Source organism: Oncorhynchus clarkii, chromosome 23, assembly GCF_045791955.1.
Source record: "Oncorhynchus clarkii lewisi isolate Uvic-CL-2024 chromosome 23, UVic_Ocla_1.0, whole genome shotgun sequence".
Lineage (NCBI taxonomy): Eukaryota > Metazoa > Chordata > Actinopteri > Salmoniformes > Salmonidae > Oncorhynchus > Oncorhynchus clarkii.
The window spans coordinates 26,703,928-26,727,849 of NC_092169.1; the positions used below are offsets into that span (position 1 = coordinate 26,703,928).

Consider the following 23,922-nt stretch of genomic DNA (forward strand, 5'->3'; position numbering starts at 1 on the left):
ACTGCTGTTCACAAATGCTCTCCATCCAACCTCACTGAGCTCGAGCTGTTTTGCAAGGAGGAATGGGAAAAAATGTCAGTCTCTCGATGTGCAAAACTGATAGAGACATACCCCAAGCGACTTACAGCTGTAATCGCAGCAAAAGGTGGCGCTACAAAGTATTAACTTAAGGGGGCTGAATAATTTTGCACGCCCAATTTTTCAGTTTTTGATTTGTTAAAAAGGTTTGAAATATCCAATAAATGTCGTTCCACTTCATGATTGTGTCCCACTTGTTGTTGATTCTTCACAAAAAAATACAGTTTTATATCTTTATGTTTGAAGCCTGAAATGTGGCAAAAGGTCGCAAAGTTCAAGGGGGCCGAATACTTTCGCAAGGCACTGTATATAGAAGCAACATCTCAAGACATCAGTGAGGAAGTTAAAGCTTGGTGGGAAATGGGTCTTCCAAATGGACAATGACCCCAAGCATACTTCCAAAGTTGTGGCAAAATGGCTTAAGGACAACAAAGTCAAGCTATTGGATTGGCTATCCCAAAGCCCTGACCACATCCTATAGAAAGGTTGTGGGCAGAACTGAAAAAGCATGTGTGAGCAAGGAGGCCTACAAACCTGACTCAGTTACACCAGCTCTGTCAGGAGGAATGGGCCAAAATTCACCCAACTTATTGTGGGAAGCTTGTGGAAGGCTACCCAAAACGTTTGACCCAAGATAAACAATTTAAAGGCAATTCTACCAAATACTGATTGAGTGTATGTAAACTTCTGACCCACTGGGAGTGTGATTAAAGAAATAAAAGCTGAAATAAAATATTCTCTACTATTATTCTGACATTACACATTCTTAAAATAAAGTGGTGATCCTAACAGACCTAAGACATGGAATTTTTGCTAGGATTAAATGTCAGGAATTGTGAAAAACTGAGTTTAAATGTATTTGGCTAAGGTGTATGTAAACTTCCGACTTAAACTGTAGTGCTTCAGTTAGCACCTCGAATACAGTATGGATTTTACATTGATAATACGTTACAGGAATAGGTATTTGTAACCTGTGAAGTTTCTGAAACTGTTTTTAGTTCTTGTATTTTTGTTAAACTATGGATGAATAAATTATGTTAATTTAACCTTCCAATTTAGCAATAAGTCTGTATGAAATGAAATAGTTACTTGCGAACCATCGGTCACACACTTTGCTTCAGACATGGAACCTCTTTAAGCTAGGGGGCAGTATTTTGATGTTTGGATGAAAAAGGTGCCAAAGTAAACTGCCTATTTCTCAGGCCCAGAAGCTAGAATATGCATATAATTGGCAGATTAGGATAGAAAACACTCTAAAGTTTCCAAAACGGTCAAAATATTGTCTGTGAGTATAACATAACTGTTATTGCAGGGGAAAACCTGAGGAAAATCCATCCAGGAAGTGCTGTTTTTCTGAAACTACTAATTTCCATTGCAAGCCTACCCTCCATTTAAAGGGATATCAACCAGATTCCTTTCATATGGCTTCCACAAGGTGTGAACAGTCTTTAGACATAGTTTTAGGCTTTTATTCTGAAAAATCAGCGAAAATGATCACATCGCATCAGTGGATAGCCAGATGTCCTCAGATTTGTGCTTGCGCGCGCCTGGAGCGAAACCTTTTCTTTCTCTCTTCTATTGAAAAGGCTACTGTCGGGTTGAAATATTATAGATTATTTATTGTAAAAACAACCTGAGGATTGATTATAAAAAACATTTGACATATTTCTATAAACTTTACGGATACTATTTGGAATTTTCATCTGCCTGTCGTGACCGCACGAGCCTGTGGATTTCTGAACAAAACGCGCCAACCAAATGGAGGTTTTTGGATATATAGAGAATCTTTATCGAACAAAACAAACATTTATTGTGTAACTGGGAGTCTCGTGAGTGCAAACATACAAAGATCATCAAAGGTAAGCGATTAATTTAATTGCTTTTCTGACTTTCGTGACCAATCTACTTTGCTGCTAGCTGTTTGTAATGTTTTGTCGGCTGAGAGCTATCCTCACATAATCGCATGGTTTGCTTTCACCGTAAAGCCTTTTTTAAATCTGACACGCCAGGTGGATTAACAATAAATTAAGCTGTGTTTTGGTATATTGCACTTGTGATTTCATGAAAATGAAGCTGCCATGAGGGAAACCAAGGCTAATTAATTCCCTGTATCCTGACATGAAGGAATGACGAGTCTGGGCTCATGTGTAGGATATTTTTCCTTTCCTCACAGAGTTATTGTAATGGTCACGTCACAATTAAATCATTAGCTAGATATAGAGACCAATATAAATGAAATACCAAAAAGGCCTTTGATGTTTGGTAGGTTTCTGATAAATCAGTTATTAATTACTAGCATCATTGTATTGCTCAATAATTGATAATATTGATGAGAGAAAGTAATTTATTTAAAATTGCTTTAATGAAATTTGTTTTTTCCTCAGGTTTTAATTATTACAAAAACATCCATAATCCATTAAACATTTATAAATCATGACATTTACATAGAAAATTAAACCATTTTAAAACTCTCAAACTGACCAAGCTTTTATCAAATATATTCCTTGATAAAATGCCACAACATTTTGAAAACACAAACACATATAGATTTCTCTGGTCCTTTAAATTCTCTTGCCAACAAAATTCCAGTAAGTAGGCTCCATATGTCAATCTGGCACTGTGTTCCACAATAACACTTTTAAAAATCTATGTATCCCCCCTCCCCCAACAAAATATAGAATAAGCTGTTATTGTCTTAGTGTCTCTTTGAACTCTTCTTTTGGGTTCAAACCATACCACAGAACCTCTCTCTCCACTGCTGCCCAGGCCATTTGCTCTGTGGTGAACTTGGCTGCCCACTCCCCTGTCCGGGAAACTAATATAGCTCCTCCTCCCTGTACCCAATCACCCATGTAACGCAAAGAGACCTCTACAGCCTCAGGAGCACGTTTACCTGTTTAAATAGGAAACAAAGTGAGGGTTGGTCCCACATGCATACAGACTGAATTACTACTGTAGGGACCTATCAAAACCATAGGCCATTGCGGGCCCAGTCATATTTAACATTCACATCAATTGAAATGAAACATAAGTCAGCCTGACAACTTTTGTCAAAACACATTGTTATTATAAACAAGTCACTGCAATGATAATAAAAGGTGTGAGGTCATTTGTCAGTGGGGGGAAATCATTTTAGGATCTAGGCTACTTCTAAAGCAACCAAGAAAACATTTTCTAATTCAAAGCCTAAAGAAAGGAACGGCACAGTAGCTGTGGGCAGTGCAGCCATTTAACGAAGCAGAAGAAACCTCTCACAAAGACAGAGCAGACAGAGCAGCCGTTCTTCCCATTTCCCTGTGTCATTCCCAGAGGACAATGTAACCAACACTGGCCCCGCTGACCCTTCTACAGACGTTGCCTCATTATCAGCCCACTGCAGCCCCACTCTGCTCAGTCACCTCTTTCTACTGCTTGCCAATTAAAAATGATTGGCAGTGGCAATGTCAAAACGTCACAATGTTTGCATCCACTGAGCATGGCCACACGTAAGCTGATGTTAGTGTAAATGTGCAACTACCTGTGAGCAACAAAAAAAAAATCAGATCTATGTAACGCTACCGTGGCTATGCACAACAACCAATGTCATTAAGGAAAGAAAGCACTGCTTGAAAACAAAACATCATGGAGAATAGTTTGAGAGTACTTAGATGCATCTACTGTCTCTGTGTCAGAGGTCCCATTGCTACATACCAGAATTGGTGTAAAAGGATGTGAAAAAGGGGGATGTGAAAAATGGGTGTGTAAAAAAAGCCAGGGGGTGAAAAAGGGGATGTGAAAAAGAGGCAAAGTCACTTGCATGATCCAATCCAGATGGGACTCTGTTGTTCTGATTCAAATTCAAACAGGGTTTCAGCCGTGTGAGCCGATAGGCTGTTATTATTCACTTTTAGCATAGATTGAATACGGTTAGTCTATTTTAGAGATTTTATCTGAAATCTTAGAGCTGTCAGGTAGAAGTAGGAACCATACATACAATGATACATCAACTTGTCTCTTGTATCGGTAGATCTAATTGTTCTAAAGTTTCCCAGGGCCTCTGAACATTCTGTTTCTCCAAGAGGAGGTGCTAATTAGATATTTAAATGACAAAATTACTTTAATTAACGGAAGCTATTACAGAGAGGAGAATGTAACCCAGTCTCATTAACTATTCATTTAACTATTCCTATTGTATCATGTCTGTATTTGACAGTGCATTAGTTTCAAACACCTCTCTATATCAAATCTGACACTGAACTGTGTTTGCATCTGAGTTTTTGGTTATAGAATAATTTGATTTCCTAATGCAAAGACCTGGCACATCCATCATGACATACTGTCTGGCCTGGGGAAGACAACCAGATTGTCTGACACTTTCCTAATTAAATTGCCAAAGTTAAATGGGCCAATTATGTTGGTGGAAAATATTTTGGCACATAATCGATCCGATCTACCAGGCCTTTCATTAACCAGACCCAACAATTAAGAGGTTGATATTCCAGACTCAGGATTATCCTTATTGGCAATCAAAACAATCATCAATATGGGCAATTTATCAAACGCCTACTTTCACATATCAAATTGTAGATATATTACATTCAATAATAAGATAACTGTGACTATGATACCCAAGTGACTTTGTGAATATTTACAAAGTGATTCCGATTAGGCTTACATTACCTTGCTCTACGTGGAAGAGTCTGGCTAGGGTGACTTTCAGGATGGACTCTCCATGGCAAGTACAGGATACTGCACCACTCAGGTTGTCTGCATACCCACCAGACCATTATTTACCAGAGACAAGAGAAGGTCAATAAAACTTCAAATCAACATACATAAACTGTTCAGATTAATCCAGTTCAATTACGGCATGAAAGACGATAGGTTAATAAACAGCTACTTACCTATTACCTATGATCTCCTACTCTGCCCACCATTTTGTTTCTTATTCCTCCAGTGGAATTTGCACATGCAACATTACCAGAACAGTCTACAGCAACAGCTCCAACAGTATCGTGGCCCCTACATGGAGAAAGAGCTACAGTATATTCTGCAGGTGATAACAGAGCACATAGTATAAAGCTATTTGTGGAAACTCTCCAAAAAAATCTGAGAATCTATCAAAACAGATAAACAATAGGGTTGACATTATGGTCAATTTAGTTGGTACCTCAATTTCTCCAAACCTCACAATGTCCTTTCACAAAATGAGAAAAAACATTGATGGTTCTGTACACGTAGAGGGAACAGCAATAGTCCGTTTTTTCCCTACAAATGTGCGGTGCAATTTCAGTTTTGACAAGGTAAATGCTCGCTGTGACAGAGGGAGCATTTAAATAAATACTTCCTTCGAAACACTGCCCTTCAGAAAGCCTTTCTGCATATGTCCTATCATCAACTGCCTGTATACAATGACAGGAAAGAGAAGATAAACATTCAAAGTGGTCCTGTATCTTGCCTACTGTATTCGTGCTGCATATCCAGAAATATACTGGAATACATTAAGATGATTTCTGGGGAATAAATGTTGAAACGCTTGTTCATAAACACATTTTGTGACAACAATGATACAACTGAGTATCCAAAACAAGTGTAAAAACCACACACTAGTAGGTGACTGACCTTGACTTGACAATTTATTTTAGATTTTTAATTGCAAGGTGCATAAATGAACACCATGTTTCCTGTGTAGATTGAACGTGTTGATCGTCCGTGCACCTTGAAATGAAAAATAAGAACTATTGTCCATGGTGTATTGGAGGCGAAGTCAGGTGCAGGAAAGCAGAGTATAATGAACAGGTGCACTTTTAATAAAGAACATAAAAGTAAAGCGCGTAAACTCACACCACATAACATAAAACAATTACACACAAAACATAATGGGAAACAGAGGGTTAAATACAAGTAGATTGATTGGGGGAATGAAAACCAGGTGTGTATGGAAACAAGACAAAACAAATGGATATATGATAAATGGAGCGGCGATGGCTAGAAAGCCGGTGACGTCGATCGCCGAACGCCGCCAGAACAAGGAGAGGAGCCGACTTCGGTGGAAGTCGTGACAACTATATTGAAGTCAAGGTCGTCGTTTACTAGTATTCAGTTTTTATACTTGTTCTGGATACTAGTTCCTGGCAAAATCAACACCTTGAACTAAATACAATACTTCAGGGTTTTCTCTTTCTTTGTTTCAATGAAACTAAAATACTCAACACAGACAGCATTGTATGTAAGACATGCAGGTATATAGGTAAGTGATATAGGTCAAGGGCAAAACAAATAACATCCAAACTAATGTTTTAGCTAGTAAAGTGGTTTACCACCACTTTAAAAGGAATATTTGTGAGAACCAGTTAGGGAGGATTCCTGATGGCTGACATCAATCACATTTGACAGGTGGCTGATTGCGCCATTACATCACTACTGATAGCTGGATCTGGCTCAAGGTTTCAGGTGAAAACAGAAAGTGTTTGTCTCTATTCTCAAACTCCTGTAAGTGAAGAGCAGTTTTGTGGTGAATCTTTAAATGTATATATATTCTGGGAATCCTCAGGGAAGATTGATGTCTTTATCTAACATGTTACTCTATGGGATCAATTCTACTTTTTAAATCACCACCAAGCCATTATTCTGGTAGTACCTTAGGAGATATAAAACTTGAATAATCTAAGACATGCAATGTCTTGTGACCTCAGTGAAAAGTGCAAGAATAATTTATACAAAGTGAAATCTGATCCTCAGGGGCCATATAGCCAGCTGAGGTGTAAATGTAACTAATATAATGTCCCTGTGGGCCCTAAAAGACACAGCTAATTACCATTGTAGTTGAATACAGCCGTGGAGCATACGAATAACCTCGCCAACTTCTGTCAGCAGCACACACCTAGCTGTGCGCTGTCATCTCCACGCTACTGATGTTATATACTGACCAGGGTCAATTCGACTGGGCAAAGGGTCTCGGCATAATCGCCTTAAATGAAGTCCGAGAGTAAATTAGTTCCAAGGGCTCTGTATTAAAACACATAAAGAGCCAATGCATTGGACTTGAACACCAGGACACCATGAATTAGGAAGCAGAGGGTGAGGCAGAGAGAGGAAAGGCTGTAGCTTAGCCAACTGTCACTCAGCACTTCCAGACAGCCTACTATTTGTTCTACTTCTTCCCACCGGGCTTGGGGTTGTTGGAGTTAAGGTGTCCACATGCTTCCCATTCAAAACAGATGTACAAGCGTGTATTATTATGAACGTGTGAATTGGAAATGTGTTTTTTTGCATAAGCCAACTCCGCCTGAGACACCCTCGGAGAGTGTGTTCACGGCAAACCCCAGGCTATGTGTCTCACAATTTCCCAATAGAGTCTAGTGCTTCCACCATGTCATGCAGATCAGAAATTGCTGGGCTGCCAGAGTTACTCTACAGATAACTACAGACCTTGAGAAATGGTGAGAAAGGGAAAATTTGCGAAGTAGTGAGTGTCTGACCAGACAATCTCCTTTGGGGAGATGAGAAGGCTGTGTTGCAGGTGTATTCTTATCCTTCTATTCAGACACATTTGCACACGCACACACACACACCACAGAAAACACTGCACAATTACTTTATCTAACTTTGTCAGCTTTGAATTTATCAATATCTCGGCTTTCTACTTGCAGACTAGCTTAAGGCCATTACGTTCCCAGCTTCGTCTTTCTTTCTCTCCCCTCTCTTTGTTCTCCTATCTCTCATACAGTAAAAAGCTTATCATTTGGGGTTGTTCAACAATGACACCACTTTGCAGTGTTGCTGAGTTTCTTAGCTCTGACATGTCACTCAATGGGAATGGAAGCCTTCTCCAGAATTACCACACCGTAACTGTCAGATCATCTATCACACAGCCTGCCGCTGCTTCTCTCACATTCAGCCTGCCTCACAGATTGCTTCCCCTACTGTGTCAACTTGTCTCGTTCCTTGGCAGTGTGCAGCGATGGAACAGCTGTCTCTATAGAGGGAGAATTCATTTCATAGGATTTCTGGGTGGTTGTTGCACATCTCTCCAGCGCTCCGCTGCATGGCAGGCTTAATGCCTCAGTGATGTCGTTTTAATTTACGGTAATGACTTTGCGGTCTTCAGGAGGATGAAAAGCCTATTTAACATACTGTAATGTGAATATAACTTGTCAGAAAGGCAGGTTATAATTTAGTCTGACTTTATGGTATTTCTTACGTTGGGTGTTACAGAATAGTTGCAAACTATATGTCCAAGCCAAGGTATAACAAATGAATGGAGATTCTTCTTACCATTGAGAGTTGAAGAGATCCTTCACTTCAACAGCATAATACTTGGCCTTCTCCCTCTCCGTTCTCTCACATTCTGTCACCAGGGCGTTTGTAGGGACTGCAGGTATGCCAACGCTTTCAGCAAACATGTTTGCACCTCTGTCTGTCAACATGATGTGGTCGGTCTGAGTGCATCCCGATGACAGCAAGCATAGGGGATAAAAAAGAAAAACAGAAAATTTAAATCGATGCAGTTTAGGTTTGTTTTTTGAACATTAGACCGTAATAATGTTACATGTGTTACCAGTATTGAATTGTGTGCAAAAAAATGAAAATAAAATGGCAATAATCTAACTGGGAATTTTTCCCCTCTTCTGAAGAAATTAGTAATCCCAGGCACTATATAGCAGTGAGTTAGTTGCCTTAGACACATCCTGTCATCCATTATGCTAAATCGACATTTCCCTCAGAGCAAATCTATTAGCCCCTGGTTATGTAGCATCACGGCCCATTTAAGCCTATCAGCAAGCCTGGCTCACAAACCTGGCAGGTAACCTTGACCTGCCTGTTATGTCCCGTAACACTATCCATAGCATCTGAGCCACATCTGATCTTAAATCCATACCTGTTGTGTGAATGCCATGAGTCTCACACCTTCCCCTGAAACAAAACCGTGATGGGCCTTCATTCATCCAAAGTGCAATTCCGTCTTGTTCAATCTAATATTTATCAGCCTTTATCATGGTATTTCCACCTATATAGCTGACATGAGATTTCTATGGACAACAAGAAGGAAAGCGATACAGTTCATTTCTTTGTGATAATGGGGAGGAGGATGTTGATACACTTCTGGGGGGATGGAATTGGTTGTAATACTGATACTATTTTAATATTTTCATCTTTAGCCAGGAAATTAGGGATATCTGTCTTCAGTGTTTAGCCACTTGCTGCACCTACCAAAAGAGTGTGATTTACTCTTTACGTTCTATTGAAATGATGAAAAGATGTACATGTTTCTGGAGCCACACTTCTAACCAAAGAGGCCAAAAGGTCTCTGTGCTGTAATCACTCTATTTCTTCCTGCACCTCTCCTTTCTCTCACTGCCACTCTTTTCATTTCCGGCAATGGAGGGAATGTGAATGTCACTCGTTTCTAGAGAGCAACTAAAACTGCTAAAGTTTTTCTAAGCTCATACATAGCCCATTTGTAAATAGCCCATCCAACTACCTCATCCCCATACTGTATTTATTTATTTATCTTGCTCCTTTGCACCCCTGTATTTCTACTTGCACATTCATCTTCTGCACATCAATCACTTTATTGTCTAATTGGTATTTTGTAATTTACTTCGCCACCATGGCCTATTTATTGCCTTACCTCCCTTATCTTACCTCATCTGCACACACTGTATATATATTTTCTTCAACTCTATTATTGACTGTATGTTTTGTTTATTCCATGTGTAACTCTGTGTTGTTGTATGTGTCGAACTGCTTTGCTTTATTCTTGGCCAGGTCGCAGTTTTAAATGAGAACTGGTTCTCAACTTGCCTACCTGGCTAAATAAAGGTGAAATAATTTAAATAAAAAAGACATAGTTAACTGACAAAATAATGGAAACACCTGAGTAAATGAGGGATACAAAGTATTTTTAAAGCATGTGCTTTCACACAGGTGTGTTTCCTGGGTTAATTAAAGCAATTAACATCCCATCATGCTTACAGTCAAATATAAAAATGCTGGGCAGGCCATTATTTTGGCTACCATGGCTATGCCCCCATAGGTGGACAATGCCCCCATCCACAGGGCACCAAGTGGTCACTGAATGGTTTGATGAGCATGAAAACGATGTAAACCATATACCATGGCCGTCTCAGTCACCAGATCTCAACCTAATTGAACACTTATGGGAGATTCTGGAGCGGGACCCGACACCGTGTTTTCCACCACCATCAACAAAATATAAAATGATGGAATTTGTCTTGGAAGAATGGTGTCGCATCCCTCCAATAGAGAGACACTTGTAGAATCTATGCCAACACGCATTGAAGCTGTTCTGGCCCAATACCCTTTTAAGACACATTTAACACATTTAATCCTTCATTTTGGCAGTTACCTGTACATTCTCAACTGTTCTAAATGTAGAACGGTCTTTTGTCCTGTGTGTACTGTAGTGGGAGACAGGAGAACACCATTAGAAACTTTTAAATATTAAAATGGTTATTCATGTAATTTCTCTCTGTCAGGCCAGGTGCACTCTAGATAACAGGAAGGAACACAGGGCCAGTGAAGCTTGATCGCTGCATTGATCATGCCCTGATGAATTTTTAATAACAAGCTGTTAAACAGATCAGAGCAGGACTATGGTCTTTCAGGGTGGTGACAGGAGCCCAAGATCATCCATTCTCTCAGACATTTGGCCACTATTTTGTGTTCCCTGAGTGACAAGGTGAAGTTTCACCATGTTTTTTAGGTTCCATGATGAAAGATTTGTTAGTATCTAATCTTTAAATTGGTAGGGTAATGCAGTAGAAAACCAGCACACTGAGAATATAAATCCATGCAGAAAAAAGGGGTAAACTAGGATGGTTGGAATCTCACCGGTATAACCAAATAGTTATTTGAATTGTCAGGCTAGCTAATAATGCACTGATTTGTTGGATAAAACTAGGAGACAAAAAGCCTGTTATTTTTGTCTGGGCTTGCCTAACTTCAGAGTCTCCGAAGATTGTATTCTTTACAATGGCTATTCAGAAAACAAAATTGTAGCAATATCGCTGTGTGGTTATGTTTCAAAGAGTCTAGAAGGGGATTCATGACTTCAAATATGTATCTCCGCTGCAGCTGAGCAGACTTCACCAGAGGAAATGAGAAGAATCTGTATCCCAAACAATTCATTATAAACCCTGTCAGTTATTTTGATGGAAGGTGTCAGGCAAATTAATAAATCATGGAAGATGTTATGTTAATACGATACGCTGTCAGTCTTTTGCAACAGGCCTTCATCTTAGTGGTGTTTCCCATCCATTTTCAGATAGCATCTGGAGTGAGGTATTAGTTGACAGCATTACAAGATTACCAAGTAGCCAAGTGAGAACAGAGATGCCTCCCGCCTTACACATTCTACCTGTTAATAACCTCCTAGCTGTTAGATCAAATAGTTCTGTTCATTCTGTTCTGTGACATCTGAAACGGACAGCGTCACTCCATAATCTCATCACTTTCAGTGCTACATCACATAATATATCTGCATGTTTCAATGAGTTACTCCTTAATGTCCCTTGTGAGTAAATCATATATTCAAACTATAATTCTCATCACCTGAAAGGATCGAGATTAAAATCAATCAAAAACCAGCTTCCATTGATTATCCTTTGATTTCTGCTAAAAGGAAATGGTCAAGTTTTGAAGGATGGCAATAACCATGTGTAGAGAAGTCAATTCAATGACATCTCTTACACAAGAGCCCAGATACACAGTAGATTCTGTATAGCCCCCTATAGCTATCTTTATCATTGCATTCAAACCAAATTCCTTCGTAAATAATCAGCCTTCAAGTTATAATTTTCAGGGACTTGACTTTTATAGCAAAGTACTCAGTTGAATTGCAACCGTAAAACAGGAGAGCTAACAGAACTCACACTCAAAATTGTATCAATGACAACCATATCAGTTACTATCCAAATTCATCCAGATGTAATGGTTCTTCACCTTTCAGTAAGCTGTTTTATCATGTCATTTATCAATTATTCACAATGTCTAGCTCTGGTGAATCTGTGTGCCTGATCAATGTGATTCATCTGGGGCGGCAAGGGGTGGTTAGAACTAGGTAGCCTAGTGGTTAGCGCGTTGGACTAGTAACCGAAAGGTTGCAAGATCAAATCCCCAAGCTGACAAGGTAAAAATCTGTAATTCTGTCCCGGAACAAGACAGTTAACCCACTGTTCCTAGGCCGTCATTGAAAATAAGAATTTGTTCTTAACTGACTTGCCTAGTAAAATATATCTACACACCTTTGCAAATGTTTTCAGAAAATAATTGCCTGGTATTATAGCTCTTCATATGTTATACAGTGCCTTCGGTATTCAGACCCCTTGACTTTTTCCACATGTTGTTACGTTACAGCCTAAAATTTACGCTACAAGCTTGGCACACCTGTATTTGGGGAGTTTCTCCCATTCTTCTCTGAAGATCCTCTCAAGCTCTGTCAACTTGGATGGGGAGCGTTGCTGCACAGCTACTTTCAGGTCTCTCCAGAGATGTTTGATCGGGTCTGGGTTAGAGGTCGACCGATTCATCGGAATGGCCGATTAATTAGGGACGATTTCAAGTTTTCATAACAATCGGTAATCAGTTGATTACATTGCACTCCACGAGGAGACTGCATGGCAGGCTGACTAACTGTTATGCAAATGCAGCAAGGAGCCAAGGTAAGGTGCTAGCTAGCATTAAATGTATCTTATAAAAACAATCAATCTTAACATAATCACTGGTTAACTACACATGGTTGATGATATTACTAGTTTATCTAGCTTGTCCTGCGTTGCATATAATCGATGCGGTGCCTGTTAATTTATCATTGAATCACAGCCTACTTCGCCAAACGGGTGATTTAACAAGCGCATTTGCAAAAAAAGCACTGTCATAGCACCAATGTCTAACCCTAAACATCAATGCCTTTCTTAAAATCAATACACAGAAGTATATTTTTTTAAACCTGCATATTTAGTTAAAAGAAATTCATGTTAGCAGGCAATATTGAACGAGGGAAATTGTGTCACTTCTCTTGCGTTCATTGCAGGCAGAGTCAGGGTATATGTAGCAGTATGGGCCGCCTGGCTCGTTGCGAACTAATTTGCCAGAATTTTACGTAATTATGACATAACATTGAAGATTGTGCAATGTAACAGCAATATTTAGACATATGGATGCCACCCGTTAGATAAAATATGGAACAGTTCCGTATTTCACTGAAAGAATAAGCGAATTGTTTTCGAAATTATAGTTTCCGGATTTGACCATATTAATGACCTAAGGCTCGTATTTCTGTGTGTTATTATATTATAATTAAGTCTATGATTTGATAGAGCATTCTGACTGAGCGGTGCTAGGCAGCAGCAAGCTCGTAAGCATTCATTCAAACAGCACTTGACTGTGTTTGCCAGCAGCTCTTCGCAATGCTTCAAGCATTGCGCTGTTTATGACTTCAAGCCTATCAACTCCCGAGATTAGGCTGGCAATACTAAAGTACCTATTAGAACATCCAATAGTCAAAGGTATATGAAATACAAATGGTATAGAGAGAAATAGTCCTATAATAACTACAACCTAAAACGTCTTACCTGGGAATATTGAAGACTCATGTTAAAAGGAACCACCAGCTTTCATATGTTCTCATGTTCTGAGCAAGTAACTTAAATGTTAGCGTTCTTACATTGTACATATTGCACCTTTACTTTCTTATCCAACACTTTATTTTTGCATTATTTAAACCAAAGTAAACATTTCATTATTTATTTGAGACTAAATTTATTTTTACTGATGTATTATATTAAATTAAAATAAAAGTGTTCATTGTTCATTCAGTATTGTTGTAATTGTCATTATTACATATATATATATAAAAATCGGCCGATAAATCGGCATCGGCTTTTTTTGGTCGTCCAATAATCGATATCGGTATCGGCGTTGAAAAATCATAATCGGTCGACCTCTAGTCTGGGCTCTGGCTGGGCCACTCAATGACATTCAGAGAGTTATCCTGAAGCCACTCCTGCATTGTCTTGGCTGTGTGATTAGGGTCATTGTCCTGTTGGAAGGTGAACCTTCACCCCAGTCTGAGGTCTTGAGCTCTCTGGGGCAGGTTTTCATCAAGGGTCTCTCTGTGGCCTCCCGGTTGACGCAGTGGTCTAAGGCACTGCATCGCAGTGCTAGCTGTGCCACCAGAGATTCTGGGTTCGAGCCTAGGCTCTGTCGCAGCCGGCTGCGACCGGGTGGCCCATGGGGCAGCGCACAATTGTCTCATTGCGCCCTGCTGTGGTGGCCCGGGTGCAGTGCACGCTGATCAGGTTGCTAGGTGTACGGTGTTTCCTCTGACACATTGGTGGAGCTGGCTTCTGGGTTGGATGTGCATCGTGTCAAGAAGCAGTGCGGCTTGGTTGGGTTGTGTTTCAGAGGATGCATGCCCTCCCCTGAGTCTGTGTGGGAGTTGCAGCGATGAGGCAAGACTGTAACTACCGATTGGGGAGAAAAAGGGGTAAAAAAAAAAAAAAAGGAGCTCTCTCTGTACTTTGCTTTGTTCATCTTTGCTTCCATCCTGACTAGTCTCCCAGTCCCTGCCACTGAAAAACACCCCCACTGCATGATGGTGCCAGGTATCCTCCAGACGTGATGCTTGGCATTCAGGCCAAAGTGTTCCATCAGATCAGAGAATCTTGTTTCTAATGGTCTGAGAGTCACCAAGACTGCCGGTGGCAAGCGGGATGTGCCTTTTACTGAGGAGTGTCTTCTGTCTGGCCATTCTACCATAAAGGCCTGATTGGCAGAGTGCCAAGCGGCCAGCTCTAGGAGTCTTGGTGGTTCCAAACTTCTTCCATTTAAGAATGATGGAGGCCACTGTGTTCTTGGGGACCTTCAATGCTGTAGACATTTTTTGGTACCCTTCCCCAGATCTGTGCCTTGACACAATCCTGTCTAGGAGCTCTACGAACAATTCCTTCGGCCTCATGGCTTGGTTTATGCTCTGACATGCACTGTCAACTATGAGACTTATAAAGACAAGTGTATCACTTTCCAATCAATTGAATCTACCACAAGTGGCCTTGTAGAGATATCACAAGGATGATCAATGGAAATAAGATGCACCTGAGCTCAATTTCAAGTCGCATAGCAAAGGGTCTGAAAACTTATGTCAATGTAATATTTCAGTTTTACATTTTTAATAAATTAGCAAACATTTCTAAAAACCTGTTTTCACTTCATCATTATGGGGTATAGTGTGTAGATTGCTGAGGATATAATTTTTTTTTTTTAGAATAAGGCTGTAATGTAACAAAATGCGGAAAACGTTATGGGGTCTGAATACTTTCCTACACTTTGCGCTTTCAGCAGCTCAGGAGTGAAGTGCTATATTCGGTTAGCAGAATAAAAGCCCTTTAGTACTGGAAAAGAAGCACAAAAGGTAGTAAAAGGGTGACACAAACAAAGGTGGGATATTTCTAAATACGGTTAATTAACCTGGCACCTAGTGCTGAGCAATTGAACCAACATTTTCATTCCATTTTTCATTCTTAAACAACTAATTGGCCAACATTGGTTAAATTATTTGAACTCAATGAGCACATTGATTTATCTCAACAGAAACTGCACATAGGGAACTGTAGTTTCCAACAGGCCAATATTCTACATAGTTTAGGGCAGAAAACATGGTTAACTACAATGACCATAATCCATTGCGCGCCTACTTGTCCGGTCTGTGTGTTTCTTTTACGTCTGTTACATTAGGTTAGTGTGGGGAAGACAAGGAGAAAACGAGAAAAGACAGAAGAATGCATGATGAGAGGGATGAGAGAAGTTGCTTCACGAGGTATCTCTACCTGAATATAAGGTTGAAAGTTTACATACACTTAGGTTGGAGTCATTAAAACTCGTTTTTCAACCACTCCACAAATTTCTTGTTAACAAACTATAGTCTTGGTAAGTCAGTTAAGACATCCACTTTGTGCATGACACAAGTAACTTTTCCAAAAATTGCTTACAGACAGATTATTTCAATTCTAATTCACTGTATCACAATTCCAGTGGGTCAGAAGTTTACATATACTAAGTTGACCGTGCCTTTAAACAGCTTGGAAAATTCCAGAAAATTATGTCATGGCTTTAGAAGCTTCTGATAGGCTAATTGACATAATTTGAGTCAATTGGAGGTGTGCCTGTGGATGAATTTCAAGGCCTACCTTAAAACTCAGTGCCTCTTTGCTTGACATCATGGGAAACCCAAAAGAAATCAGCCAAGACCTCAGAAAAAAAATTGTAGACCTCCACAAGTCTGGTTTATCCTTCAGAGCAATTTCCAAACACCTGAAGGTACCACGTTCATCTGTACAAACAATAGTACGCAAGTATTAACACCATGGGACCACGTAGCCATCATACTGCTCAGGAAGGAGACACGTTCTGTCTCCTAGAGATGAACACACTTTGGTTCGAAAAGTGCAAATCAATCCCAGAACAACAACAAAGCACATTGTGAAGATGCTGGAGGAAACAGGTACAAAAGTATCTATATCCACAGTAAAACAAGTCCTATATCGACATAACCTGAAAGGCCGCTCAGCAAGGAAGAAGCCACTGCTCCAAAACCGCCATAAAAAAAGCCAGACAACGGTTTGCAACTGCACATGGGGACAAATATCGTACTTCTTGGGGAAATGTCCTCTGGTCTGATGAAACAAAAATAGAACTGTTTGGCCATAATCATTATGTTTGGAGGGAAAAGGGGGAGGCTTGCAAGCTGAAGAACACCATCCCAACCTTGAAGCATGGGGGTGGCAACTTCATGTTGTGGGGGTGCTTTGCTGCAGGAGGGACTTATGCACTTCACAAAATAGATGGTATCATGAGGGAGGAAAATTATGTGGATATATTGAAGCAACATCTCAAGACATGTTATAGCTTGGTTGCAAATGGGAACGTGTTCTCAGTCAACTTACAGTGCCTTGCGAAAGTATTCGGCCCCCTTGAACTTTGCGACCTTTTGCCACATTTCAGGCTTCAAACATAAAGATATAAAACTGTATTTTTTTGTGAAGAATCAACAACAAGTGGGACACAATCATGAAGTGGAACGACATTTATTGGATATTTCAAACTTTTTTAACAAATCAAAAAATTGAAAAATTGGGCGTGCAAAATTAGTCAGCCCCTTTACTTTCAGTGCAGCAAACTCTCTCCAGAAGTTCAGTGAGGATCTCTGAATGATCCAATGTTGACCTAAATGACTAATGATGATAAATACAATCCACCTGTGTGTAATCAAGTCTCCGTATAAATGCACCTGCACTGTGATAGTCTCAGAGGTCCGTTAAAAGCGCATAGAGCATCATGAAGAACAAGGAACACACCAGGCAGGTCCGAGATACTGTTGTGAAGAAGTTTAAAGCCGGATTTGGATACAAAAAGATTTCCCAAGCTTTAAACATCCCAAGGAGCACTGTGCAAGCGATAATATTGAAATGGAAGGAGTATCAGACCACTGTAAATCTACCAAGACCTGGCCGTCCCTCTAAACTTTCAGCTCATACAAGGAGAAGACTGATCAGAGATGCAGCCAAGAGGCCCATGATCACTCTGGATGAACTGCAGAGATCTACAGCTGAGGTGGGAGACTCTGTCCATAGGACAACAATCAGTCGTATATTGCACAAATCTGGCCTTTATGGAAGAGTGGCAAGAAGAAAGCCATTTATTAAAGATATCCATAAAAAGTGTCGTTTAAAGTTTGCCACAAGCCACCTGGGAGACACACCAAACATGTGGAAGAAGGTGCTCTGGTCAGATGAAACCAAAATTGAACTTTTTGGCAACAATGCAAAACGTTATGTTTGGCGTAAAAGCAACACAGCTGAACACACCATCCCCACTGTCAAACATGGTGGTGGCAGCATCATGGTTTGGGCCTGCTTTTCTTCAGTAGGGACAGGGAAGATGGTTAAAATTGATGGGAAGATGGATGGAGCCAAATACAGGACCATTCTGGAAGAAAACCTGATGGAGTCTGCAAAAGACCTGAGACTGGGACGGAGATTTGTCTTCCAACAAGACAATGATCCAAAACATAAAGCAAAATCTACAATGGAATGGTTCAAAAATAAACATATCCAGGTGTTACAATGGACAAGTCAAAGTTCAGACCTGAATCCAATCGAGAATCTGTGGAAAGAACTGAAAACTGCTGTTCACAAATGCTCTCCATCCAACCTTACTGAGCTCGAGCTGTTTTGCAAGGAGGAATGGGAAAAAATGTCAGTCTCTCGATGTGCAAAACTGATAGAGACATACCCCAAGCGGCTTACAGCTGTAATCGCAGCAAAAGGTGGCGCTACAAAGTATTAACTTAAGGGGGCTGAATAATTTTGCACGCCCAATTTTTCAGTTTTTGATTTGTTAAAAAAGTTTGAAATATCCAATAAATGTCGTTCCATTTCATGATTGTGTCCCACTTGTTGTTGATTCTTCACAAAAAATACAGTTTTATATCTTTATGTTTGAAGCCTGAAATGTGGCAAAAGGTCGCAAAGTTCAAGGGGGCCGAATACTTTCGCAAGGCACTGTACCTGGTAAAATAACAAATAAATAAAATGCAAATGAGAACGTGCTCTCAGTCAACTTACCTGGTAAAATAACAAATAAATAAAATGGGTCTTCCAATTGGACAATGACCCCAAGCATACTTCCAAAGTTGTGGCAAAATGGCTTAAGGACAACATAGTCAAGGTATTGGAGTGGCCATCACAAAGCCCTGACCTTAATCTTATAGAACATTTGTGGGCAGAACTGAAGAATCGTGTGCGAGCAAGGAGGCCTACAAACCTGACTCAGTTACACCAACTCTGTCAGGAGGAATGGGACAAAATTCACCCAACTTATTGTGGGAAGCTTGTGCAAAGCTACCCGAAACGTTTGACCCAAGTTAAACAATTTAAAGGCAATTCTATCAAACACTAATTGAGTGTATGTAAACTTCTGACCCACTGGGAATGTGATGAAATAAATAAAGCTGAAATAGATCATTCTCTGCTATTTTTCTGACTTTAACTGTACATAATCTAAGTGATTGATAGTTGGTATTCAGGTGTCGTAAAATAATGCATTATTTAGGGAAATGGAAAAGGTGATACCTAGATTCAACTGAAATGTGTCTTCAGTATTTAACCCAAACCCTCTGAATCAGAGAGGTGCGGAGGGCTGCCTTAATCCACATCCACGTCATCGGCGCCAGGGGAACAGTGGGTTAACTGCCTTGCTCAGGTGCAGAACAACAGATTTTTACCTCGTCAGTTCGGGGATTCAATCCAGCAACCTTTCGGTTACAGGCCCAAAGCTCCTGTCCGCCAAGCTTTGAGGAAGCTATTTTATCAGACAGTATAGGCAGCAGCTTTATAGAGATGAGATGATGACTTGGAATTAAATAATAAAGTAATCAAATATAACAATTGTAATATACACAACATCTGAAATATTTTACTAAAGTAAAGTAACATGAATAAATGAAGGACAATAAGGTATAAGCAGTAATGGGCAGTCACTGCCATTATGAGATTCTTATTAATTGTTGTATTCTGTGTTACAGCATTCAAACCACATAATGCATAGTGCATTTATTGCAAAAAATAAAACCCAAAATGGAAAACAGTGATTTTTTTACATTTTCATAATCGAAACGAATACAAACCAACCTCAAAAAGCACTAATCGCAACAGGACGAAGAGGGAACAAAATCCACCATTTCATAGTATTCTTCCAAACCAAAAAGGATGATTGACCCGGGCTACAGCCTGATCAATACTGTACCCAGCGTTCCTTCTCTTCTAGGAGACGTAACCAGCATGCATTGTTTAGCTGAGATAAGAAAGAGGAAATAAGAAAAGATTGGACAAAGAGAAAGATAACCTTTTCCATCACAGTGCGGGCCAGTGACACAGGGTTGGCGATGTTCTTCACCGAAGACACAGCTCCGGCAGCTAGAGTCCTTCCATCCATAATGATGGAGTCCAGCTCCACTTCTCCATTAGTATTCAGTACTGCTCCATGACCTGAAATGAAATGGTGGGTCACATTCATCAGGGGTCAGGCTCTCTCAGACCATGACTAAAGGAAAGAGTTGGTCAAGAGTTTGTCATTCAACCCCAAAATAAATAGTATTTATTAGTAAGTATTCTTACTTCAGACAAATTGAAAATCTATTGATATTTGTGGCAGCGTAGTTGCATATTTTGAAACACTTTCTTCTTCCTAACAGTGTGTTGATAGAAAAGTTTATCAATGTCAATGGAGTACAAAGAGCTGCCTATTGCTGTGTAATAACACAATATCAGGTCTCTTCACTACACCCAGAGGTCATTGTAACTTGCAGTCTTTCCCCCCAAAGTGAGATTGCATTAGTCGCCTATTGATTAGACCTTGCTCCTGAGTGCCAACTGCTTCAGTGTATACAATTATCCTGTGATGAAGTGCTGATTTCGCTCCAATGCCTTAAAGAGGATCTGGCATTTCACCTAACGTGGCAGTTAGCCATCACAAACTAGATGGGTCCCGATAAACTGAGTGTGTTAATGAAGTGTCTTGTGCTTCCCTATGGTTTGGTGTAATCCGATGATTGCTCCAAACCGTTCAATGCCATTAGACTGATCGTTAAGTAGACTCCTTACGCCTTGATCACACAGATCATAGCGCAAAATAGTACGCAGCATCATCTGGATATGCATGCAACAAAAATTCATCATTCACCTTCTGCTACCATTTCTATCATAGCCGTCTACACATACGTTCGATAAATCCAACGTATCCACCACACAGAACGCACTGCAACTGCCTCAGCAACACAATGCTGCAAGGCAAACAGAGCATTCCATTGGAAATGAATGTACTTCTGGTGTACCAAAATGTAACGACGCTGTCAGAGTGATCGAGGTGTCAGAAGTACAAAAGGAAATACAGTGGAATGTGAGAGAGATGACATGTGTTACATGGAACTTATCACATGTCACGATACCCTTCTCATTTGAATACTACCATATTCTACCTTTGGAAATTTTAAAAAAGCATGAGCCCCGAGCAGCTCTCACTAAAATGCATCTGAATATGAGACCAGAGAGAATTCACTATCGCAAATGGTTTATGTTGAACCAATTGTAAAACATTTACATTTAATTTGAATGAAATTTGAACTCATTTCGATCTCTGCAAAAAATATGAAAATATCTATGATATGTTTCAATAGAGAACTATCACCATTGGAGATACAATTCAAATCACCACACCAGCAGCACAGGGAAAGTACCTGCATCAAAGGTTGGGTTATCTTCTAAGGCCCTAACAGCCAGCTCAACAGCATCCAATGCACTGCCTCCTCTCTTCATAGCCAGAAAGCCTGCAGTAGCTGTTGACTTCACCCCATTCACTGATGCCTTAGCCATATCATCCGGGATTGCCCATGCACCGCCATGCACAACTATTACTGGCTTCATCTTCAGGTCTCACAAAGCCTACAAAAACAAATCACTCTTGACAAAAATGTCAGAAGAATGTCCTGAGTAAAGATTAATACTTGTGTATTTTCACCTACAGTATAGGTTACTGTAAAATTACATATTTCTGCTCCAAGTTGTGCGTGTCTATTGATTACATTACTTTGGTTGATATATATATATAGCCTATGGCTATTTTCAGCGCCACATCTTTTAGGTTTAGACTGCACCTACAATATTTCCATCAGAATGCACTGGTATGGCATATATTGTTATATTGCCTACTGTCTTCACAATGAAATGCACATTTAATCTCTTTGAAGGCACCCTTCAACAAATTAGTGCATAGGCCTATTTGTAGCTAAAATGTCACTTTCGCAAGAGAGCAATATACCTATTAGGCTAGCTGTCAAATTGTTTTCCCTCAGCAGGAAAATGTGATCAAGTAACGTTAGCTAGGCAAAATAACAACCGGCGCTACAGAAAACCCTCAATCCAATCAACGCATATTTATGAGAGGTGTTAAAAATTCAAACTTCTCTCAGTAACCTACTTTATATGACGTGATTTTCAATACACTACAATTTCGTTTAAAAAGTATTACACATAGAAGCAGGAAAAACTCGGGAAGTAGCCTAGCACTCACTTCAATAGCTCTAGAATGAAAACTTTCAATCGGAAGTCTACGTCGCATTTTCACAACGTGAGAAGAAAAGTGTGAGCGTGTGATTTTCTTCGCATGACGCATCGACAGGGCGGAGTTCACACAATCACACTGACTTCAGGCTAACAGATTGGTTTGTGCCCCAAGATAATGTGTAGGTTATAAACAAATAATTATGAAAAAAGGCCTACATAGGATATTCCTAAATGTTTGTTTAAAATGCTGAAAATTATGACATATAAAATGCCCCTATTAAAAAGTATATACAGAACTTACAATGGTTTTCTTTCCTTTTAAAATGGTGCCATGGCTCTTTGAGTTTTCAGTTTTGAGAGTATACCTGGGACTGTGTGAGGTAAGGAAAGTGCAAGGAAGTGCATTTTAAAGAGTAAAGTGTCCTGGTGTTACGCGTGTGGCAGCACAATCTCAGTGGGATATGATGAATAAAGGCCTCATATTTCTCCTGGTAGACCTTACTTATTGATCTAAACAGTTCTTATGCATTAAAGAAGCCATCTGGGGGATCAAACACTTAAGGTATGGATTATTTATTTAGATGTGGTTCTGCCGTAATGTGTTGGGTAACACAATCTGGCCAGTGTGGTTCCCAGAGAATGACACTAGACACATTATTACAGGAAGTTCCTCCCAGTGATTTGTTGTTGTATCCAAACACAATGTGATGTATGAGTAGATATATGGTTCTAGCTGCTCCTTCCAACTCATTTACACTTCAAAACCATTTGTACCTCAGAATCAACTGCACATATTCTATTGAATTATTATGGCAAACCACAATAGAAAATGGGATTTGCTGATGCTATTGATCTATGCTGTGTTGATGTTGCTCATGTCAAAGGCTAACTTCCCCTCCCTTAGTTTTCCATTCTTTAATCATGCATGATGAGGTTATAATGGCTCAGGCTCACCATGGCGTTTCATTGTAATCATTTTGTCAGAAAGTGAAAAAGAATCATGAATCGTGTCAAGATGAAAAATCCAAAGGAACTGCAAGTGAGAGATCGGCTACAGGCAGCACAGTCATTATGGACAAAATGTGAACCTTCAATTCACATCATCTGTTTCCTGGCTAATATGAAATATGTGAAGTAGAGATTGGAGACATGTACCTTCCTTCTATGCTGTTATATTCCACAGGATTTGTTTTATGAACACACAGAAGTGTTCAAATAATACATGAACATTTGAACCTTGTTTTTCAGCTCTTAAATTATGAGTCATCACAAACACAAACTTTTTGAAAGGGCCTTACCACTATTTTTCCCACTTTTTCTAAACACGTATGCTTCATGTGGGTACGAGCAGAGATGTTTGGCCTTCGTACCCTTGAAGGACATATAGTGAATGAACTATGACACTGATTCCTATGACTTCACTCTATAGAACTCAGTCAGGACAGAGAGGAAGAGGTGAAGCTAGAGGGTCCACCCCATCAAAATCTGTCCACGTGAGAATACAGTGATAAGCAGACCGATAAGCAGACTGATAAGCAGACCATCTGTCTTCCCGGCTTTGGGACAACGACTCCCATTGTTAGGGTAGAGGCTGACAAGACCATCTTGTCATTATAAACACCATCTCTGGAGAGGATCATAAATTCCAGGGAACAAACTGCTCCGATACTGTACATTAGCTTTCAATACAGGTCTCATCTGTATCTCCCTTAACCCTTATGAA

General features: G+C 39.9%; 1 protein-coding gene across 1 annotated transcript; it reads right to left on the minus strand.

Moving 5' to 3' along the window:
* Nucleotides 1–2,765: 2,765 nt before the first annotated feature.
* Nucleotides 2,766–21,560, minus strand: LOC139381265 (isoaspartyl peptidase/L-asparaginase). Its single transcript, XM_071124731.1, is given in 6 exon segments — nucleotides 2,766–2,971; nucleotides 4,738–4,866; nucleotides 4,973–5,079; nucleotides 8,335–8,498; nucleotides 19,984–20,126; nucleotides 21,374–21,560. Coding segments are annotated over 6 exon segments (936 nt in total).
* Nucleotides 21,561–23,922: the final 2,362 nt, after the last annotated feature.